This window comes from Athene noctua, chromosome 23 (assembly GCF_965140245.1).
Source record: "Athene noctua chromosome 23, bAthNoc1.hap1.1, whole genome shotgun sequence".
NCBI classification, from domain to species: domain Eukaryota; kingdom Metazoa; phylum Chordata; class Aves; order Strigiformes; family Strigidae; genus Athene; species Athene noctua.
Window position 1 is genome coordinate 2,319,780 of NC_134059.1, and position 23,223 is coordinate 2,343,002.

The following is a 23,223-nucleotide window of genomic DNA, read 5'->3' on the forward strand; positions in this document are numbered from 1 at the left end:
AATACAAGGAGCTGTTTGTTGAATTTTTGATGGTGTATTTCTCTCTCTCCTGTCTTGACTCCCACAGCAGTCCCGCTGGCAGCTGAGCTGACAAAATAGGGTTTTGTTTGCAAAAGGGGAGAGTCTTGTCCTTCCTTCCCTTGTGTTTGCTCTGACATTTGTTGGACCTTCAATTTGCCATCCTCCTTCCTCTCCACCCCCAGGTTAGTTTTCTGCCACTCTCCAGGGTTGGAGGCTTGTGGAGAGGCCTGACAGGGAGCAGAGCCAGCACAAGGCAGCATGTGGGACGATGGGGTGGCTCTTCGCCCTTTGGCAGCCGTGAACTATTGAATTGGCTCGCTGTCCCCTGTAAAGAGTGAGTCTGAGTGGTTCTGTTCTTGCAAAGTTTTAACATAAATTGTTTTGGGTTGCCTTGGTGGATTTGTTTTAAATTAATCAAATGATCTAAAGGATGTGCTGAAGTGATGTGGAAGTGATCTTTGAAGTTGGGCAATGTAAAAAGCCAGGAGCACCTGGGGCTTGTTGCTGAAACACAGGACTGTGCATAAATTCAAAGATTTTTTTTTTAAGAAAGAAAACTTCTCTAGTTATCAGGAATTTTAAGATGGGAACAGATTAACTCCTAAATAAATGAAGTTCTTTAGAAACATGCATATTTACTTAACTCCATCCACTTATGTGAGAACAGAAGTAAATTACACAGAGGAGGTGGAGGACCCTGTGGATTCTGATGGTAAGAACTTGTTAAAGTGCGCTGCCTTCTGTTTTGAAGAGGAATGGACTTACCTAATATTGTTGGCAAAACAGTAACTGAAACACTGTAGGACATCCTGCTTAATTTATGGTGTTAGAACAGTCTCCACTTCTTTGCAAGTTACAAGTGATTGTAATCAATGAAGCTGCATAATTTAAATTTTCTAACAACTCAAGGAAGGAGTTCTGCAACAATTTTGAGATAAAAATCATAGGACAAAAGAAAACCAAACAGGTTTTAGGTTGAGCTTGATCAGTTTTAATGAGGGGTGTGTGGTGAGGTGGGAAGAGAACAGAAAGTGATGAGGTCAGACATCCTCCTGGGGCTGCTGCTGCCCTTGCTAGTCCAGGAGTAAGAATAAACATTATCTCGTCAGACAAGTTAACAGTTTGTTATTATATCTGACACCCATTTATACTTTTCTGTATGTTAGCATATTCAGTTGTGAATTTTGTTTTCACTTTGGGCTTTCTGTGTTGACATATTCAGATATATTCAGTCGTGTTCTTTTTTTTTTTTTTTTTCACACTTACTTCTTTGTTCAGGTGAAGTATTGGGCTTTGAAAATCTAGTGTTCAGCATATTTGAATTTGTTCATGCCTTGTTGGAAAACAACAAATTTAAGAGCACAGTGAAGAAGGCTTTGCCAGAGCTGATCTATTACATCCTCCTTTATATGCAGATCACAGAGGAGCAGGTGAGCATGTTTGTCTTGTGTAGAAAGCAAATGAAATGAGAGATTTAAACCAGCTGTTGTCCTAGGAAGAGTTTCAGTGCATGGAAACTGCTGTAATCTAATAGGCTGTTCTGTCACTTTGCTGTATCAGGGGTTAGGGCCAAATGTTCCTAAATGGTGTAATGTGGACAGCAAATAACAGAATCGTAGAATGGTTTGTGTTGGAGGGGACTTTCAAAGATCATCTAGTCCAGCCCCGCTGCCATGGGCAGGGGCATCTTTCACTGGATTAGGTTGCTCCAAGCCCCCTCCAGCCTGGTCTTGAGCATTCTCAATGATGGGGCATCCGCAGCTTCTCTGGGCAACGTATTTCAGTGTCACCCTCATAGTAAAGAATTTCTTCAATATATCTAATCTAAATCTACTCTCTTTCAGCTTAAAACTGTTGCCCCTTGTCCTATAACTATCTTTCATATAAGCCCCCTTTATATATAGAAAGGCTGCAATAGGGTCTTCCCAGAGTCTTCTCTTCTCCAAGCTGAACCAACCTCTACCCTCTCAAGCTTTCTTCCTGCATTCCTTCATGAAGTATTGTGCTGTGAAAATGGGGATTATCATGCTGAAAGGGATTGCCCACTTTCTGTGATAGTGAAAAGATTGTGCTAGTAGTGTGAAATAATTTGTACTGAAATTCTACATGGCTCCTGGCCGCCCAAGCCTGACAGCCATTGTCTTTTTGTTTAAGTAGGCATGCGTAAAAACAGGCGCCCTGTTAAAGCTTCCTCTGCTTCTCCCATTCCTCATGTATAAATTGTGTACCATCGATTCCAGGTCAGTCGTTAGTTCTGTTAAATTCTAATCTCAAATGAAGACCAGAAGAGCAAGATGAGTCCAGACCAGGATGGGCCTCTTCTTGTCAAACAGAATCTAAGAAAAATCAATTGAAGATGATGACTTCTTACGGCAGAGAAAAATTCTGAAAGTAGTTTTGCAAAACTGAGATTACTGGGAACAGAAAAGCTCCCTTTTACCCTACCCTCGTCTCCTTTCTGTTTCAGATAAAAGTTTGGACCGCAAATCCACAACAGTTTGTGGAGGATGAAGACGATGATACTTTTTCCTATACAGTGAGGATTGCTGCACAGGATCTGTTGCTGGTATAAAATTTGTTCCACGTTTAGATGCAACCAAAATAATAATAACAAATAATAAACCGAGAATCATGAAGGGCGTTTGGAAAAAATGACCACTTTTAAAAGTCTATAAAAATAAGTGTTATCATTTCCTTTTGTGCAGGCTGTGGCTGCTGATTTCCAGAACGAGAGTGCAACTGCTTTGGCTGCAGCAGCCACAAGACATTTACAAGAAGCTGAGCAGGCTAAAAACAACGGTGCTGAGCACTGGTAAGGAGACGGGGCAGCAGGGAGCGACACCAGTACAAATGGCAAGCGCTTTGGCAGCATTGGGTGCAGCACTATTTGATCTTTTTATCATGACATTGCTGCTGATGGACAAGGGTGAAATTTGAGAACTTTGATTAGAAGACAAGAAAGGAAGTACAGCTGTTCTTGAGCCAGATGATGACAATCTTTGTGGAACACTTTCAGCAATTCCTAGCACAGGCTAGCTGTCCCCAGGCTCCCTCTCTCCAGACCCTGACTATTCCTTAAAACGTACCCATGGAAATGATAATTTAATATACACAGTCTGAAGAGAAATTGGCAATACTTTCACTTTGTGTTCAGTTAATTGAGCTCAAAATTTCAGCCATATCTTTCTTATTTTTTTTACTTGATGTAAAGAAGAGATATAGGTGCTGTATGCAGATGTATGTGTTCAATTTTAGAACTTAAACTTTAATGCGATTTTTAATGTTGCTTTGAGATAGGAGAAAGCTCAGCTGTGAGAGTACCTGGTTGCTGTTCCATAACTATTCTCTCTTGCTTTTACAATGCATTAGTTCAGTGTTTCTGTTTACTTTGAATATAACTGTCAGAGTAGCCACTCTGTATAGTGAGCAGCAACTGAATGCCAGAGAAATTGGACGTTGAGTCCCCATCTGCCTTAATTGTAATAAGTTTTAAAGTAGGTTATTTGCTTCACAGATAAAACCAAGGAGATGTGGTATTTGCCCATAACCCTTTTCATCGTAATTAACCAAATATAATGCAAAAATAGACATGTTTAAACCTTTAATGTACTGGGTATCACAGTGCTTCTGCACATAGAATCATCAAAAAGACACAGCTGGAGGTGTAAGCCTTCATAGAAAAGCAATTTCTTTTTTTTGTTATGAGAACAAGATTGGTACAATTATTCAACCAATATTCTAGAAAGTGATTGAGAATACTTGCTATCTTGAGTGAGTTTCCAAGCCCTCAGCTTGCAGAGTTTTGCAAATGTTCATTTCTGTGCTTTGGGTTCAAGGAAATAGTTCTGATAGCCCAAAATGTCTTTATTTATTTATTGAGGTGATGGTGCTGGAAAAACCTAAAGGCATCTGAATTCTTTTGCAGGTGGAAAATACATGAAGCTTGTATGCTAGCCCTGGGTTCTGTGAAGTCTATTATTACAGACAGTGTGAAGAATGGTAGAATACATTTCGATATGCACGGCTTCCTGACAAATGTTGTTCTTGCAGACCTCAACCTTTCAGGTATGTTGGACCTTGCCATTACTCAGAGTACTGCTGAGTGCCAGACCTTGGAAATCTCCTACAAACAGAAGTGTCTGATGAATCAGGTTGCTGTATGCTGTGGTGGTGGGAAATGCAGCTGTGCACACTGTACATGTGTGTCATGGTTTAAACCTGGCTGGCAGCCACTCGCCTTCACCCCGGGGAATGGGGGAGAGAATTGGAGGGGCAAGGATAGGGAGACTCATAGATTGAGATAAAACAATTTATTAATTGAAATAAAATAAAATTCAAATAATAACGATGATAATAATAATAGTAATAATAGAAAATACAAATGAGTAACGCACAATGCGATTGCTTATTACCTGCTGACTGATGCCCAGCCTGTTCCCAGCTGGTGATCCCAGAGAAGAGAGAATCCTGAAACCACAATCCTGGAAGCCAGAGTGAGTTTTATGATCCACCCTCATCTATACACTGAGCATAATGTATATGGAATAGTCCACTGGCCAGTTGAGGTCTTGCTGTGGCTGTGCTCCCTCCCCACTTCTTGTGTACCTGCCCACCAGCAGGACATGGGAAGTTGAAAAGTCCTTGATTTCTTGGCAACAACTAAAACCATCAATATATTATCAACATTCTTCTTGTATCAAATTCCATACTGAATCCAAAACACACCACTATTCTAGCTGCTAAGAAGGGAGAAAAAACAGGTAGCTCTGTCCCAGCCCAAACCAGGACAATATGAAAGGGCATAAATCTTATCTTGTGAGTTCACATGTACTACCAGGTCCAATACAAGTCCCTTAAATGTGGGACACTGCTTTTGGCTGAAACTCACTGCTGGCTGGATGCTTGAGCCTGTAGGGCTTGGAGCTGGAAGGGTGATTGCTTGGGGAACTTGGTGGTAAATAGCTGTTCTGTTTGTATCCATTTCTGGGAAAGATACCAGTAATGTTTCACAGGCTTCAGAATTCCTGCAGCACCATACCCATTTTCGTTACGCTGAGGCTGCCACTAGTCATTGTACATGAATTCAAACAATCCTCCTAGCTGAGTGGGATCCTGTTATTGGGAACTCTGCAGGCTTCTGCCTTCTTCGTTATCTTACATCAGTGTGCAAGAAAATCAAAGGAGTTGTGGAAAGTTGGACCTCAAAAGTCCTTGCAAATAATTTGAGACATTTAAGCCAATATGAGCATTACTGATGAGTCTCCGTTAGGTTGTGTCAGTGCTGAAAAATCAAATTGTTGGATGCTTTCATCAAAGAAACATTTATTTACCCTATTAGAAAGAAGGTTTTTTTCTTTTTTTGTTAATTTTGAATGAAGAAATAGTGTGCAAATTGCAGTGTGCAATGCATGTAAAAACCAACCTCAGCTATTTACATATATTTACACATATTTACATATGTGGTATTGGGTTGTAAATGAGCTACTGTGCTCTAGAAATTGCTCCTGGAGTCAATGTATAGGTAGTTCTCAGAGGATATCTGTTTAATGCTCAGTAACTGTAACAGGACAAAGAAATCTTGGGTTTTATAATACTTTCTTAGAAAACAAAGCTTTTCTCTTTCTATACATCTTGCATGGAGTGTTTCATGTCCTTATCTTAAAATTAATACTTACAGGAGCCTAAATAATAGCAGTAAAGATGCTGAGAAATAGAGAGCATCGTCTGTTTGAGGATAGCCTAAATAGATAAGGATACTTTTAGCCTCAAAAGACAGAAAGGTTAAGTGTGATAAAGATACCTCATACCTTGATAAGTGTAAACAGGTGAGTAGATAATGAGCATTCACTGTTTCTCTGGTGGTGTTGAACATTATGTTCTGTAATTGTAAGGTGGTGGCTGGAAACTAGAAAAGCAGTATGTAAAAGATCCCTGTGTATGTGCTCTGTTTCTTTAATTCTTTTCCCTAAGCTGCTGCTATTTGCTGCTGTTGGGGACAGAATATTGAGCTAGATGAATACGAATTACTGAAAAAGCCTTCATTCTCTTCTTTTACTTTTGTTCCAATGATCAATAAAACACGTACTGCTGTATTGATGAACAAATTCAAGTGTAGCTAGTTGAGGGAAGAATTTTTTTTGAACAAATGAGAAATTATTCTTTGAAATGACTAAGAAAATAAACCATATTCTGCCTATGAAAAAAAATTATTTCTATGCCTGTATACTTGTCGTCTGTGTTACATCTTACTGTTTTCCTACTGGGATGACAAGATTTTGGATAATGGATGGAAGCATCTATAATTTGAAACTCATAAAACTTACTCTAAAACCACTGAGTTCTTTTGTTTCAGTGTCTCCTTTTCTCCTGGGCCGTGCTCTGTGGGCCGCCAGCCGTTTTACAGTGGCTATGTCTCCAGAACTAATCCAACAGTTCCTGCAAGCTACTGTCAGTGGTCTACACGAAACCCAGCCTCCTTCTGTCCGAATCTCAGCGGTTAGAGCCATCTGGGGGTAGGTAAACCCCAGGGATAGGTGGTATAAATTACACTTACTAGTAACTTAACATACTAGTTTTGTAACATTTCTGTACAGGCTGTGGAAGTATTTGCTTTGAATAAAATTGATGTCAACTTAAAAAGTGTAAGCAAGCAGGTTCAAAATAGAATAACCCTAATGAGAAATATGAAATTGAGATTCAGTGTTGGCTATAGTAAAATGTTATAATGAACATAGTCCCAAAGAGAAGCAGAACAAAGAAAATCATAAAGATGAAACCCAGATTACTCCTGTTCAGTGACAAAGGTGGCTGAATGGCATAATACAGGCTTGTGGAGCAAATCACAGCAATAAGCAATGTTTGGGGTTTTTTTATCCTCCTTTTGTAAATAAGTTGCAAAAAGGAAAAAGGCAGATCTGTATTGATTATAAAGTGAAAAATGAACATTAGTGTAAAAACAAAAAGCAACCAACCACAAAAAAACTTGCAAAACCCCCCTACTCTTCCTCACTCTCTCCCCCACAAAAAACACCTTGTCTTCTATCGGCACTGAAATGATTTAATGGTTGGACTAAATGATCTTCAGGGTCTTTTCCAACCTAGATGATTCTGTGTGAAATGTTAATGAATTAAGTAAAGACAGAGACTTACGACTTAGTTATTCCTGAAATAGTTTTATCGTTCCCTAGCTCACTTGTGGAACATGGTATTTAAACACTTCGTAAGCTGTAAGTGTCTGTCTTGGAGTACTTCTTTCCTCGAGGTTTATTTTCTCCATCGATGGGCAGTTCTTGAAAGAACTGTTAGTAAGAGGTGGTAGAAGCATTCAGCATCGCTTGACTCAGCTCTGTCTGTGAACCATTGGGGTGGAATGAGGAAGAAAAATAACTGAGCGGTTGAGAGAAAGGAATCATAGACTGGAGGGGAAAAGTCCTAGAGGGGTGAACTTAAGGAATAAGAATGGGTGGGGTGAAATAACCCCTTGTATATCATCTGGAATTTAATGTATAAATCACTTTAATATATTATGTATATATTTTTGTGTCACATATTTCTTGTCCAGCTACTGTGACCAGTTGAAGATCTCTGAGAGCACCCATGTGTTGCAGCCTTTCCTTCCTAGCATTCTTGATGGACTGATCCACTTGGCAACTCAGTTCAGTTCAGAGGTCCTAAACCTGGTGATGGAGACGCTGTGCATTGTCTGTACGGTAGACCCCGCATTTACAGCAAGTGTGGAGAACAAAATCTGCCCCTTCACGATTGCAATATTTTTGAAGTACAGTAACGGTATGCATTCCAGTTACATTCTCAAAGTACAGGTGTTTTTGTTACTGAATCCCAGTGCTGAAAACTTGATAACTGAATGAACATTGATTCATGTGGTAAAAATAGAAGGGAAACTCGCTGCTTTGCTTGTTCAAAATAGTGGTAGTAAAAATTGAGATGTGTTTGTTAATATGTTTGAGTAAATGGTGCTTTCTCTCTCCAGATCCAGTTGTTGCTTCTCTCGCCCAAGATATCTTTAAGGAGCTATCTCAGATAGAAGCCTGCCAGGGTCCAATGCAGATGAGGCTAATACCAACTCTCGTCAGCATCATGCAGGCCCCTGCTGACAAGATCCCAGCAGGGCTTTGTGCAGTAAGTGCTACAGTGGTGCATGGTCTCAGCTGGAGGTGATTCCCTGTCCTTTAACGTATGGGATGGCTGGTCTGCAGAGTGGAAAGGCTGCTCTTAAACTGCTTTGGAACAATGACTTCGGTCACTGGTAGAGGTTTCTTTGTGGAGAGACAGTGGGGGGAGATACTTCCAAAAGTTAACTTTAAACTGCTCTCCTGGCTTTCTTCCAGTCTCTGCAGAGTATCCCTGGTCATTTTGCTTTGACATAGCCATCTTTCACCAGTAACAGTCTCCTCTTTGTGGTGGAATGTTCTCCAGCAGGCTATACGACTATTCCTTGCCCTTTTTTCTAAGGCTTTTTCTGATTTATATGTCACATGTATAAATTGCTGGAGATAAATTATACAGGTTTGTCCTTTCTATAAAAAGTCCTCTTATAAGAGATTAAGCATTGACTCTGTAGAATGATTGTACGGAATGAAACCCATAAACATCTTTATCAATATGCTTATATTTGCCTATTGATTGGTGTAGCTGTAACAATCGTTTATGAGTAATTAAATTTAAATCAACATAAACAAAATGGAACAAGCCAACTAGAACAGTTCTCTGGCTGTACTGATTAGCATGCATCAGGGTACCATGAAACTGTGTGCCATATTTAAGTGTTACACTGCTTTTAATATTTGAACTGCCTTGGGAACTTATGCAGTGCACACCCTGTGTCCATGTCAAATACAGTGATGCTTGGGAGCGTGACTCCAAGGTCCTTTGATTTAAAAAATATTCTAGCCTGTAAAATCAGAATGTGATTGCAGTACTGGCTCACATCCCTCCAGTTTACGCCTTTGATGCTTGCACCCGTGGTGGGTAATGACTGAGTGCAGTATGGCTGTTGCTGTAACAGTCCTTTTGTTTGTGTTTTCCTTTCAGACTTCTATTGATATATTGACCACAGTTGTGAGGAATACAAAACCTCCTCTGTCCCAGCTCCTGATCTGCCAAGCATTCCCTGCAGTGGCTCAGTGCAGCTTGAACACAGATGACAATGCTACTATGCAGGTAATGCTGTGGGGAGTGGTAAGGACTACAGGGCTGGGAAGGTCCGAGAGGTGATGGAGTGAGGTGACGTAGCCTTTAAGGGAGCCCAGGCTTTGCTTGGCAATAGCTCTGTCGGCACCCCCTCAGGAGTCTCTGCCACCTCCAGTTTATGATGAAAGTACTGCTGTTTGAGGGCCTGCAATGACTTTTACTGATCGTTCCTTAATGTGGAGGACCAGAGTGAGTAAAGCAGGAACCTTGATCTTTTTTTCTATTTTAGGGCTCTGGAGCACATTAAAAAAAAAAAAAAAAACAAAAACCTAAACAAAACAAACAAGCCCCAACCACAAAACCCAAATGAAAGGAACCCAAAACCTTACTGCTTTTCTTCCCCCATAATAACTTTCATCACATCTAGGAATGGCAGAGGCTGGCTTCAGGAACATGCTCAGTCATAGGAAAGCAAAAGACCTGCATAGAAGATCTCCTGGACCTCCTCCTTCTAGCAGTTTTCTCCTGTACTCATTTAGGTGGGAAAGGAAGGGCAAACTTCCTTTCGACTGAGCCAGGTATGGGATGGAGGGAGAGGAAGGATTCGTCTCAAACAGGAGCAGTGCCTGAGCTGTGCTTGTTGACAGGCTTTGCTATTACCTACCTGATCATGTCTTTAGAATATTTAGGCAAGAAAGGAAAAGTGTCAGAGGCTACGTAAGGAGTTTTGTAGTGCCAGCTACACTTTGCCATGTGAATGCAGACCAGAGAAATGACTTTCCCTAAAGAACATGCCAGCAAGAAGAGGTTGGAGACCAGCATGCTGGCTGCTCTGCTGGATCTTTTTTTTAAGAAGAATTCAAAAAGATTGCAGCTTGGCTGCTGGGTTGTGTTTTGTTCATGCTACGCTTTGCTGTCTTCATCTCTTCCTTGTTAAAACCTCTTGGAATTTCTCTGCATAACAAGACTGGCACAAAACTGCAGCCTACTTCAGGTTGGCTTTGTATTTACTAGATGATCTTCTTGAGAGCTGCCCTGGGCAGTGAAGAGTTTGTACTTGATAATGAACTGAAGTCTGTAGGAATTATTTTTAAATTTAGGCACTCATATTTTACTGCACGTTAGAGAGCTTGGATCTTTTACATATGCCACCAGTTTGCCCATTGTTTTCATCTTGGTTAAGGGTCTTTTTGGGGTGATAAAAGGAGATGTCTTCCCATGCATTCCCTTACCTAGAAAGGGAAATTCTAACCCAGCAATTTTCTTGTTCAGAATGGTGGTGAGTGTCTGCGTGCGTACGTCTCGGTGGCGCTGGAGCAAATCGCCCAATGGCACGATGAGCAAGGCCACAACGGACTGTGGTATGTGATGCAGGTGGTGAGCCAGCTTCTAGATCCAAGGACCTCAGAATTCACCGCTGCCTTTGTGGGCAGGCTGGTCTCCACTTTAATTTCAAAAGCGGGAAGTGAGCTGGGAGAGAATCTAGACCAGATCCTGAGAGCTATCCTGAGCAAAATGCAACAAGCGGAGACACTCAGTGTAATGCAGGTGAGCAGGCTGAGCGCCCAGGAGAGTAAGTAGAAGTGTCAGGAAAAGAAATGGTCATTTTTTTTAAATTGTGTGCCTGATTATTTATGGCTAGCGCAATTGGAGGGTCTGTGTACCCTCTTGAAGTAGTCAGGAAAATACCTGCTCTACTCATACAGAGTTGTCCAGATTATAAGGTAAACCAGATTCTTGTGGGTAAGCTTTAATGCACCTTAGTCCCTCATGACCTTGTGCTTGCAGGCAGTGAACCTTTGGAGGGGACAGTAGTTGCTGAAGTAGGGATGCTATGGCAAAGACAATACATGTTTTCTAGTGCTTTTTTTGCTGTATTTCAAGGATAAATGCCTGGGAGTTAAGACAAGGTGAACTTTTGGTGGATGGGAGGTGTATTTGGCCTGTATCAGGTGAGAGGCCAAAGAGCATCATGATCTCTTCTAGCCTTGACCTACTTCTAGTGGCACAGTTTTATGGAATGATTTTATCCCAGTGGTTTTCATTCTCTCCTGTCTTTCTTGCCTGTGCCCTTAATGTAAAACATCTAGTGATGGCTGCCCTGGTTCCTCAGCAGCAGCTGGGGGAGAGCGTTTTGCTGGCGCTGTTGAGCCAAGATCCCACCTTTGCCCTCAGTGTAGCACTTGGCTGAGGCTCACCCTGCTCTAACCCTTTTATGTTGCGTATTTCTCCGGTTTTGGTATGTGCATTTTTCAAGCCAGCACATGCTGAATCAAGAGGGCCATTCAGATGTCAGCACAGATTTCATCTTAAAGCCTTGTTTTTTTCCCCCTCAGACACACTGTTGATTTTTAACTGTTCAGAATGGCTCTCACTTTGCCTATTTTTGGATTTAAAAGATGCGGAAGCTTAATTCTGAAGCAGTCACATGAAGACCCTGCAACCAGGGGAAGAGAAACAAGCCTTTCACAATGCTGAATCTCTTCCCTGTGTTAGCCTGAATGATGGGCCTCTGAAGATGGGCAGCTTTTCCCCGAGGAAGCCTTCAGAGATGCCCTCAGACTTGAAGGCTGATATTTAGACATATGCAACATATAAATTCTACCCCTGGTCTTTAGGAGTCAGATTGTAAAACTGCATCTTTAAAAAAAAAAAAAGCTTTTTAAAAACTTGAAATTCTTTCCCCAAAAATTGTGTTCAGAATGCCCTCAGAAGTGGAAAAGTGCTGCTGAATTATGATGTGATGATATGGGAGAAGGGTGGTCCTGTGGTAGAAGTGATGAAGGGAAATCCCTGGGGTGAAAGGGGAAGAGAATATGGGTTCTGACTCTGAACCAGTAGCTTCTGTTCCTTGACTTGAGCCATGTTTCTGCTAGATATGTGTAGATTTAGATCTCTGTACAGCACCAGCTTCTGGTCCATTGAGCAAACTGGGGCGCTTGCAGTGTCTGAGTGTTGCCGTATGATATTTTTGCTGGTCAAAAGTCAACTGCAACCTCTGATACTTTTTAAATAGCTTTTCAATCTTTGCTTTGGGAAGGTTTATTAGTTTGGAGTATGTATGTAAATTTATTCCTGCTCTGTGTTTTTGGGGGGGTTAAATACTGCTATTGACTGTATGTTTCTTGCCTGCTTTAGTAGCAGGGAGTGCCTTGCAGATGGTTATTACACTTTCTCTTCCTCCTGGGGTTGATGAGCACAGTCTCCACTCCTGCAGGGAACTCAGTTACTTGAATATTTGATAAAACATTTCCAGCTATTAAACGATGTACAGCTAACATTTCCTTTTTCCTGTAGTCTTTGATCATGGTGTTTGCTCACTTGGTTCACTCACAACTGGAACCACTCCTAGAGTTCCTCTGTAGTCTCCCCGGACCAACTGGCAAACCTGCCCTGGAGTTTGTAATGGCCGAATGGATGAGCCGGCAGCACTTGTTCTATGGGCAGTATGAAGGCAAAGTCAGGTAGGATGCTTCACGAGCAGGATCTGTGCATTAACGTTAGCTGGCTGATCATCCTATTGCAATTACATGCTCTGGGCATGAGGGAAAGTGGAGCTGGTTCAGACTTGGATTAGTGTGTGTGGCAGTGTTGGACAGAATTAATTTTTTCCTGCGCTGTCAGTTTAGCTCAGGACAGCTGTGGTAATTGGAGCAGTCTCTGATCTTCCTCTAAATGCTCCTCTTGCTGCCTGGTGTCTCTGTGTGGGAACAGGGTGACCCAAGGGGGAAGGGGGTGTCTCTTGCAAGCACAGAAGTGCTTCTGAGGTTGAACTTCTGTGAATGGGATGAGAATAGCTTCCAGACATGAAATAGCCTTTGTAGACTACTGTAGAGTTTCAGGGCATTGTAGAGGGTTTCCTGAGAGAATATGGTGATTTCCTGTTAATTTAATGATCTCTTAAAAGTCAATAAAGAAATGAACTGAAACAGTTTTTTCTCCCTTTTGCTGTAGAAGCACATTTGTGTTCCGGTGGAGGCTGAATACTATATTCCAAAGCATGAAATGCTCTGTATTAATTTAAATTTTGCCACAGCTGCTGTCTTTGATTTTTCTGGAAATATGAAGCCTAACAAACCACTCTTGGGGGGTCTCACCAGCTGTTAACTCACTTCTTAGTATGTGTTGGTGTGTTATTGTTACAAGGCAATCAAATAGCCTGTGAAATAAATAATAAGAAAAAGCATGTTTGAAATGGAAGTTTGTGAATGGTTATGCAGAACAGGAGGCAGTCTGATTTGGGGATCTGGTGCTGCTTTGGTCACACTTGATCTGTTTCATCCCTAAGAGCAGTGGTTTATCCCCATTTTTACAGAACAGGGTTGTCTGCAGGATCCCCTGAGAATGCTTATGGCCACAGGGAAAAGCCAAGGCTGGTGCTGGCAGGGAGAACAAGGTTAAACTTTGTTGTTCAGTGCTGTCTTTGTATTGCCCAAGATTAGAGCTGTTTGTGTACATATGACTTGGCAGGGCTCCAGACTATATTAAACACTTTGATTGGGGTTGTTTATGGTGATGCTTATCATGCATTAGAAAATGCTGGGTGTTTTCTGTGTACTGAAGAAAAGCAATGCCTGCTCAGATGACCCTCTTGTTTAGAATTAATAAAAGGAATGTGAAGATAGCTGATGCCTTCTGTGTGCATCAGTCTCCATCCCTTTGAGTGGCAGGTGGAAGAAGTGGCTATTTGCTCTTGACTTGCATGATGAAAGGATGGGAAAACTTTGGGTAACTAAGGGATGGCATGTAAGATCTGGGTCCAGACCAGCAGTATGGGAACTCAGAGCCATAGAGTGGGAGAGAAAAAGGGTGTGAAGTGGAAGCATGAAAAGAGTTGAGTTCCACAGAGCTCCAAAACTTCAGTTTGAGACTTGTGGAGCCAGGAGAGAGGTTTAAGAGTGCCAATCATAAATTGATGGCCTTAACCTGTAGTTAGTCATGCTCAGTATTGCTTAAACAGCCTGGAACAAGAAAATGTTTGAAAGTGTGGAGTAGAAATCTGAGCAGCAGAGATGGAAAGAACACGTGAAGATACCAAAAGAGCAAACTAGAAGGTCTGAGTGTAGCAGAGCTGTGAAGAGCCAGAAGTGAAAAAGAGCTTTGAGACTGGAGAAAAGTAGAAGAGATGCTCATGGCTGCAGATCAACCAATTTACTACTCTCTTGCCACTGTTTTCCTCTTAATTCCATCTTCATCTGCACGTGATGCTTCAGGAGTGTGTTTAACCTCGTGGCCCTTCTGAACTGGAAAAAACTTTAATGTATGTATGCACTGTTTGGTAGCGTTTAATCCAAAGCTTTGTTGTTTTTCAGCTTGCTGTGCAGGTCAGGAGATGAGTCCAGTTTTGGATGCTGACATAAAGCAGGAGAAATAGGAAAATTCTGTAATGCTTGTTCTTGTCAAAAGTGTAGATAAAAGGGCATCTGAATGTCTGCTCTGGAGATGTGTTTCCTATTAGCAGTTCACTGTGAAAGCCAGACAGTTTAGAGAAATTCTGATCTGTAATTTTCCTATTTCCTGCTCCTCAGCTCTGTAGCATTGTGTAAACTCCTTCAGTATGGCATCAACACAGACGACAAGCGACTTCAGGACATTAGGGTAAAGGGAGAAGAAATATTTAATATGGATGAGGGAATACGAACACGATCGAAGTCGGCCAAAAGTAAGTAATTATTTTTCTGTTTTAACAGGTTGGGTTTTTTTCCCTGTTAGTAGATGCTAGGAAAGGCCTTAAAATAGATCTTGCAGATCACACAAAGCTGTGGGAGATCTTCCCTACAGAAGGCGCATGTTGTTTTTCAGAGCTAATCCATACACCATGTACTTAACATATTCATTATTTGCCTTAATTCTGCCAAAGACTGGTTTGGAAGACTCCTGACATCTCTGATTTGATATGGATGAGGTGATTATGGGATAGGGAGTTATTCACTGCTATTTTGCATCATTCTGTTCCACCTAATGAGATAGAATTGGTAATTTCATGACGCCTAGTAGCTTCTCTGAGAGGAAGGTGTATTTAGTCAATGTAGAGATTTAAAAAGAAAAGTGGTATTTTTCTTGATGAGACAGACTTTCACAAATATCAGCAATGACTTCAACAAGATCACTTTTAAGGAAAGCCTAGCCAGTCTCCTGCATGAGAATTGTCTTATTGTTATTAAATAAAACAAGTATTATTAAATACAATTATTAATAAACAATTGTTAAAATAGTTGGCTGAAACCAAAATCTTTGATCACTATATAGAGAGCGGAGGGAGCACTGGGCAGTTTATTTCTGAGGAGAGCAGCCCAGAGGGAAGTCACTGGGAAGACGCTGTCCTCAGGGATTAGTCAAAACCTTGGTTCTGCAACTTGCTGTGCTGGAGCTGGAGCATGACCTGTTGCAGGACGGGACGTAGCAGCTGTGCAGATCCAAACTGGATGCTCCTCGAGCCTTCAGCTGTCGTACAGGCTCAGGGGTTTTGGAGCGATGCAGTAACACTTAGTAAAGGACAAAGTTGACAACTAGTGAGAGAAATAGGGAAAAGCACTAGGAATGCGAGAGGTAAGTAGTGGTCATGAAACACCTCCTACCATATTATTCTTTGCTTTTAAAAAAAACCCCAGCAAACTCAGATACTGTCTAGTCAGATAGAAAAATGGTAATTGCCAGCATTGGAGTTAAACTAAGATTAATACTAGTATCAATGTGAGTTAAAACTAGTGCTCCCAGTTTCTTTATTTGATAGGATCTTTACTTTTGTAATTAAGGACAAATGCACTGCCTAACTATCCCTGTGGAAATTAAGCCCTGCAGGAACACTGGTGAGGAAAAGTTGGAGCTTACAGTGTCTCAGAAAGCTCAGAGCCACATGTGGGAGGGGAGCACAGCTCATTTACTTCAGCGCACTGCTAGATCTGTAAATATACTTCAGAGAAGAATGCTTGATGAAGTCATCTGTAACTATAATTTCATGGAGTAGACTCACAAATTCATTCAGCTGTGAAGATTTTAAGCATGCCTTCTCTTCATTCAAAATATGCTAATATTTGATATTGCATTTATGGTCTTTGGAAGGCTACCTGTGAAGGTATGCAGAAAGAACTTTTGGGGTTTTTACGTAACTTCCTTTTTCCTCCCAACCAGGAAGTTTAACTTGTACGTGAACATTTTAAATGTATGGTATAGTTAAAAAAGCGATCAAACAAAACCCACAAACTGCCACAACAACAACAAAAAAGGCCCATTTTTAACAACTTTTATTAAAAGCAGTGTGAATATACTTTTTTTTTCTTCTCTTCTAGATCCTGAACGCTGGACAAACATTCCTTTATTAGTAAAAATCTTAAAATTAATAATAAATGAACTCTCTAATGTGATGGAAGCAAATGCATCTAGACAGACAACTGCAGATTGGAGCCAAGGTAAAATACTGGGTTTGCTTTTACTCTTTGCATGGCTTAAATCTACTTTGTAATCTCTTCAGAAGCATTTATAGTAATAAGAAACTCACAACAGTAAATAGTATACCTGTAATTACATGGGCTTTAATAGTGATCCAGAGGATAAGATCAGTCAGTGTTGTGTATTCTTACACCTGAAAATTATTTTGGGCAAATTTGGAAGCTGGGATCTGACCCAATAAAATTATCCTTTCTTGGTGTATCTGGTTTGCCTTTCTTCCTCCCTACTTCGAGTATCCATTCTTGCTGCTGCTTTTTGCTTAGCTCCAGTTCTTGAATCACTCATTCCAAAAGGATAGTAGAGGTTGCAGGTGTTTCCCTTCACCCACCTACACAAGCAGGGATGTTTGCCTAAAAACTACAGTCCCCTGGAGAGTGATCAACAGATTAGACCTCTTGGATTTTGATTATTCCTAGAATAATTTTATTTTTTAACAGATGATTCAAATGATATGTGGGAGGATCAGGAAGAGGACGAGGATGAAGATGAAGGCTTAGCAGGACAGTTCTTATCAGATATTCTTTCCACAAACAAGTATGGTAAGTAACAGCTTTAAAGTGCTTACCCAAAGCAAAAATACAGTAGATGATGTCCTAGTCAAAGTTTTCTTTCCTTGGCAGCAGCTCAACAGAGGCTGCAGGCAAGGGGAAGGAAATACTACACTGGCATTTTGAATAAGGATATTTTTCTGCAAGAGAGGGACATGTCTTTGAGTAACACGGTGATTGAATAACTGCACCTTTCACTTGAGAGTTCACATGCTGTGTAGGCTTCACATAGCTGTGAGATTCGTGCAGGTATTTCTTCTAAAGAGCAAATTGATGCTCAAAGATGTAGACGTGACCTTGGAGTGACAGTGTCGTAGAAGTGGATGAACTGGTTTGGGGATTGACCTTGGGAAATAATTGCTGCATAAAGAAGATGGAGTGGATGTATCCTGTCTTTCCTTTGCTCTCCTGTTTGCATATAGTCTTAGAAGGGAGAACCTTACAGGCAAATACAACAAGGGAAACTACTTACTTTAGCACAGATCTGGAAATGTGTCACTCTGACATAAGATTAAGGCCTAAGATAATAGTACCCATAACTAACAAACCTGCTTGTCCAGTATCCCATGTATGCTGGTCTTGCCTGTGTGTTCCTTGAGACTCCCACTATTACCTGTCTTGTCTTGGGTTTGTTGTTTTCTAATCATGTAAACTTAAGGAGCGAATATTTTGGATACTTTTTTTTTTTTTTTTTACCCAGCAGTGCTGAAACTGTTTATTTTTGGATCCTTGGATTTCGACAGTAGTCTAATAGAATACTTCCTGAGATATTTTGCTCTGTTTGATGTTAAAACCTGCTGATTTGCTTCTGACAGATGAGGATTACTTCGAAGATGATGAAGAGGATGATCCAGATGCATTAAAGGACCCTCTTTACCAAATAGATCTCCAGGTGATGCTCTAGAATGAGATTTTTTAAAAATCAGATTCCTATCATTCTTTATAAACTTAATTTTTTTCATGTTGTACTTTAACAAAACCGTAAACCACTGGAAACACCACTTACTGATTGTTGTCCCAAAGGTACTCAGTTCATTGAAATTACTTTGGAAAGTGCTGAGTGTCCCAAGAGTACCTGGAGCTGTTTTTCCTTATTGGATCAATATCTATAATGTGGAAAAGTGAATGAACAAAACTTTTTGAACAGAGGGAGTTGAGAATTTTCTACCTATGAGCTTCACAGCTGTTTGCTGAAGTCAGAAGTAGATTAGAGTCTGAACGTGACAGAATTCCATGCTCCCCTTGGAGATGCTCCCGTCCAGTCAGTCCCTGTATACTTTGCTCCTGCTTTTTGCCACCACCTGGCAGCCATTTCTTAGCCCTTCCCCTCTGCTGCCACCTTCCTTCTGCATCGCTTGTCTGTTCCCTGCAATCCCTTTATCTTACTTGGTGCATGTTGAGGTTTATCTTTCGATACATGAAAGAAACAGAATTTCCAGTGACATGATGCTAACTGGGTCTTTCTGTCTTCCTTTCAGGCCTATCTCACTGACTTCCTCTGTCAGTTTGCACAGCAGCCCTGCTATGCAATGTTTTCAGACCATCTCAATGAGAATGAAAAGCGGGTGTTACAGGCCATTGGTATCTAAACCTACTCAAGAGACCATACCAATCATATCTGAATTTTTTTTTTTTTTGGCTTATTCCACGTTTTATGATTAAACATAAAACATTTTCCAGTGTCTACCTGCTTGTTACAGGTGGATGATGGCCTCATTGCGATGTATTGAGCCTCATCTTAACACGAATCTGCTAAGGGAAGGAATACTAAGAAAGCAGCAAGGACAGAAGTCTGTAGAGCTTTGCACATTGTTCTCACCATGGGAGCGCTTTCATTTTCCACAGTAACTTTCCAGGAAGTTCTTAAAGATAAAAAAAAAATGTGTCCTTAATATTTTTAAAAGCAAAACTGTCTCTACCTGTGAAGAGGCACTTAACTGAGTTTCCCACAGCACAGTTGGACAGAGAAAGGAATTGGGTCACTTACAGGTTGCTTGGATGTATCTTGAGAAATTGGAAGGTTGTTCCTCTTCACGCTCGCATGACATACAGGGTAAATATCTTGATCTTACGGCGTGACTTCTTTTTATAGAACTATAGACTCTTTTATCAGAGATGCCTGAATGATATGGAACCTGTTTACAGGAGTTTGGATGGAAAACTGAGACAATAAAACTGAATGCATATCTTCTTTCCTTGTTGTGGATGGGGCTTTGTTGCTCACATCTGCTGTCCAGTCCCATGGGAGCAGCTCTTTACTAATGCTTTTGTGTGCACATGCTCAAAGGAAGCTACCACTTAAATTTCTGTTCCTGTGGCATGTGGCTACTAAAGACTTCGGTTTTATGGAACACAAGGAGCCACAATTTTTAGGGGAAAAAAACTGATTGTATTTAACATATTTGCTCCATGACAGCCACTCTGAACTACTTTGCTTCTTTCACACTCCTGTGTGTATTTTTATAGAGTGGTAAAATAACATTTGCAAATTGACTTACCCATAAGAACAGCGTGATGTATCTCACAACACCTCTCTGCCTTTCGTTCCCCCTTGGGGGAAAATGAAAATAAAACTATTAAAATGTACATTGGTATCCTTCTTATAAAACAGATTTAAAAGGAACTTGCACTTGTTTCCTGAAGTAACTTTTCTAAGACATATTTCTCCTTAGGAATCTTTCTGTATATGCCGCCCGGAGGATGTTAGGGTATTTCACAGGAGTCATCTGGACAGAAAGGGAGTCCTGTAATGGATACATCTTCTTCTGCTTAAAAGAAAAGGCTGACCCATTATAGTGTTTCCTTTCTTAAGAAAGGTACTTGCTGTTCCTTTGTGGAATAAAATGCTTCGAAGTTGTATCTAAAAACCTCCAAAGAGCTGGAGTAATTCTGTATCTTACTGGTCTAACAGAGTATAGCTTTTCACTTTTTTACCAGGAGAGGATAATAAATTAACTTTTTAACAGACAAAGATGGCACAATTTGTTTAGCGTGTGTGGGGAAAATGGTAAAATAACCCTGAATTCTAAAGCAGACCTTGCTCCCCTCTCCCACCCCCACCCCTCACGTTGTACCTGGGAACAGGCAGAACTAGGGGGCAATTCCCACCATTCGCTGCAGACTAATATGAACCATCCTGGAGTTCTCAATGGTTTTGTATGAATAGCTCTGTGAGAAGCAGAATTTGAAGCCTGATTTTTTTTGTGTGAGCATGTGTGTGTCTGTCTAATAAGCTCTGATCAAAAATTTCCACGCAGTCGTGTCACAGTATCTTTCTTTTCTGTGGATTCTCTGGTGTATAAGAATTTATAATTAAACTTGGTGCCATGGCCTTCCCTTCAGTGGGAATACTGTGGTTCTGCTTTCTGCCTAGACTTTTTTTTTTTTTCCCCGAGGAATTTTGTTTTGAGGCATTTGTCTCTTGTAGCTTTCACTGAAAAGTGCCAACAAGTGTAATGGTGTAGTCTCTTGAGAAAACCCAACTAGAAGCAGATGGTGTATCCTGATAGCTGTACAGGAAGGATCGAGTGAGTGTCCTCAGAGTGACCGGTCTCAGCCCTGGGAAGAGGTAGGACCATCTTTTTTTGCCCCATGCATTGGCAGCAAGGCTCAAAACCAGTCATCCATTCTTGGAGGTAAGTGAATACCAAATGTCTGGAAGCATCTAGGTGTGTGTTAGGGTGTCAGTAGTAAATGGAGTGTGTGCAGGTCTGGGTAGCCAGGGCTCATGGAGAGGTGCTGCTGAGGTTCACGTGCTTTCTGGTGGGAGTTGGCTGCTGGGTGCCTTAGTGGTGCTTGCTTTAGTTAAGTTGGATGGTGGGTTTAAACAAGACCGTGAAAAATGACACGGACCTGGTACTGCTGATACTGTTCCTCATCCTGAACTGTGAGAAATCCAAGGATTTCTTTGCAATAGCAAGGTCCAAAGAGTAGATGGACCGGTGTCTTTTAGAGTTCCTGTTGGAGCTCATCAGTGGGTTGATTAGAAACTGCTTTGATTTGCAGGTGTATCTGTGTTTTCCAGGACTGTAGCTCGTGAGAAGGGAAAAATTGGTGGATAAGTGGCTTTTGGGGACTGGTGCTCTGCACTCTCCCCCCTGTCGTGTCAGCCCCGGTGCAGCCTGAGCTGGCAGGGCACAGTGCTGCTGCACAGGAGCTGGAGGTGGGGCCCAGCCCGGAGATGTCCTGCCCCTGCCTGGGCACGGCGGGCACCGCAGCAGTGCAGTTGTGTAGCACACTCTGTTGTGAGGAAACTCGTGGTGTGAAGGATGTTTTTTGACAAGAAACACTGTGACTCAGGCTTCCCCTAGAAAGAGACTTAAATAGGCTGTGAGAGCAACAGTGCACAAAGGGGAGATGGTTTGAAGAACTTTTGTGTGGTCCTCCTGGTTGTTGCACTGATGTAACTGCTTTGCCCTTCTGCTTTCCCGCTGCCCTTCCTAACAAAATTCTGAATGCTCCATGATGTATCTTTAAACAAAAAAACTGTTTGCTGGAGGGGTGTCAGTTTTGCTGAAACAAATCTGACCAGTAACAAGGTGATTGCTCAGGATGAAGAATGCCGGGCTCGTACAGAGATCTGTCCAAGGGCTGGTTTCGAGGTGCAGAGCACCCCTCTTACCTGTTGTCTGCTGTCGAGAAGAAACTAAACTCATAGTCATAACGGTTACTAACGCCGTGTTAAGAAGTACAAACTCCCTGTTGAAGTTAAAACCGAAGGGTGCGCTGCAGGCTACTGCCCAGCCCTGGGCATGTGCTGCCGCCGACGTCGGGCCCTGGCACGCACGCGTCCTGCTCGCAGCTCCTCTGCGGGGAGGAACCCATCGTGTTTCGGACACCGGGCGTTACTTGCTGGAATTGCCCGAGGCTGCGGTAGCCCCAGACTCGCTGGAGTCGCTGATAGCGCAGACCTGGCTGGAACGAGACTTTATGCGTATTCACGAGTATTGTACTTGGTTTGGGTTTTTTTGTATTAACAAATAAACTTTTAGCGTATAAACCCGCCTGGCTTCCGCGTCTTCTCCGAGGCAGCCCCGGTGCTGCCGCCGGGCCCTGCCCCTCCCGCCGCGGGCCTCGAACGCGGGACCTGGGGCTGCGCGGCGCGGGCGGGGGCTGCCGCGGGGGCTGCCGGGAGCGGCGCGCTGCGCGCGGGGCACGCCGGGAGCCGTAGTCCGGCGGGGGGCGGCGCGGCCATGGCGGCGGCCGGGGCGCCGGCGGGCGGCGCGGGGCGCTCCAAGGTGGCGCCGAGCGTGGATTTCGACCACAGCTGCTCGGACAGCGTCGAGTACCTCACGCTGAACTTCGGGCCCTTCGAGACGGTGCACCGGTGGCGCCGCCTCCCGCCCTGCGACGAGTTCGTGGGGGCCCGGTGAGCGGGGAGGGGGGGCGGCGGGGTGGGGGCGAGTGTCCCGGCGGCTCCTGACCGCCGCTCTCTGCCGCCCGCAGGCGCAGCAAGCACACCGTGGTGGCCTACCGGGACGCCATCTACGTCTTCGGCGGCGACAACGGGTAAGGCCGCGGTGGGCCTGTGGGGAGAGGGCCGAGGGGAGCGGGGCCGCCCCTCGCCGGCTCCGCGGCCCGGCTCAGCCACCTCTCCCGTTACCCCCCCGCAGGAAGACGATGCTGAACGACCTGCTGCGCTTCGACGTGAAGGACTGCTCCTGGTGCAGGTGGGCAGCGCTGCGCGCCCCCGGCCCGGCCCTCCCTGCCCGCGGGGCTGCTGGCGGCGCTGGGACGTGCCGCCTCTTTCCTCAGCACCTCGGGCCCAAGTGTGAAAGTTGGGGGCTTGACCCGAGCGTCCAAGGGGAAGCGTCACCCTCCCACCCGAGTGCAGTCCCCGCTGACCTCTGCACGCCCGCGGTGTGGCCGAGCTGTCGGGGAGGGCACCGAGTGCCGCCGGGGCTCCTGCCTGCCGGGGGGCGCTGGGCAGCGCAGCGATGGACAGAACCGGGGGGTGCCACTGTCACACACCCTGTGAGAGAGCTGGAAGGGTGCGGGGGCAGAGGGCCTGGGCTGCTGCAGCCCCTCAGGGCAGGAAAGGTGCCAAGGGAGCCTC

General features: G+C 43.1%; 2 protein-coding genes across 4 annotated transcripts in view; both read left to right on the forward strand.

The window, feature by feature from the left end:
- IPO9 (importin 9) overlaps window positions 1-19,754 on the forward strand; it is a 40,342-nt gene extending 20,588 nt beyond the window's left edge. The window contains exons 9-24 of the mRNA XM_074925394.1: window positions 675-733; window positions 1,300-1,451; window positions 2,489-2,587; window positions 2,727-2,833; window positions 3,947-4,086; window positions 6,374-6,533; window positions 7,583-7,809; window positions 8,012-8,160; window positions 9,073-9,201; window positions 10,444-10,719; window positions 12,469-12,635; window positions 14,700-14,833; window positions 16,461-16,580; window positions 17,058-17,159; window positions 17,984-18,060; window positions 18,647-19,754. Coding sequence (XP_074781495.1) covers window positions 675-733; window positions 1,300-1,451; window positions 2,489-2,587; window positions 2,727-2,833; window positions 3,947-4,086; window positions 6,374-6,533; window positions 7,583-7,809; window positions 8,012-8,160; window positions 9,073-9,201; window positions 10,444-10,719; window positions 12,469-12,635; window positions 14,700-14,833; window positions 16,461-16,580; window positions 17,058-17,159; window positions 17,984-18,060; window positions 18,647-18,757 — 2,209 coding nt within the window. The 3' untranslated portion in view covers window positions 18,758-19,754. The remainder of the gene's footprint in view (window positions 1-674; window positions 734-1,299; window positions 1,452-2,488; window positions 2,588-2,726; window positions 2,834-3,946; window positions 4,087-6,373; window positions 6,534-7,582; window positions 7,810-8,011; window positions 8,161-9,072; window positions 9,202-10,443; window positions 10,720-12,468; window positions 12,636-14,699; window positions 14,834-16,460; window positions 16,581-17,057; window positions 17,160-17,983; window positions 18,061-18,646) is intronic.
- Window positions 19,755-22,347: 2,593 nt separating this feature from the next.
- LZTR1 (leucine zipper like post translational regulator 1) overlaps window positions 22,348-23,223 on the forward strand; it is a 37,173-nt gene continuing 36,297 nt past the window's right edge. For all 3 annotated transcript variants that reach the window (XM_074925483.1, XM_074925482.1, XM_074925484.1), the window contains exons 1-3: window positions 22,348-22,536; window positions 22,614-22,676; window positions 22,781-22,837. In XM_074925483.1, the coding sequence (XP_074781584.1) occupies window positions 22,361-22,536; window positions 22,614-22,676; window positions 22,781-22,837 (296 nt within the window). In that variant the 5' untranslated portion in view covers window positions 22,348-22,360. The remainder of the gene's footprint in view (window positions 22,537-22,613; window positions 22,677-22,780; window positions 22,838-23,223) is intronic.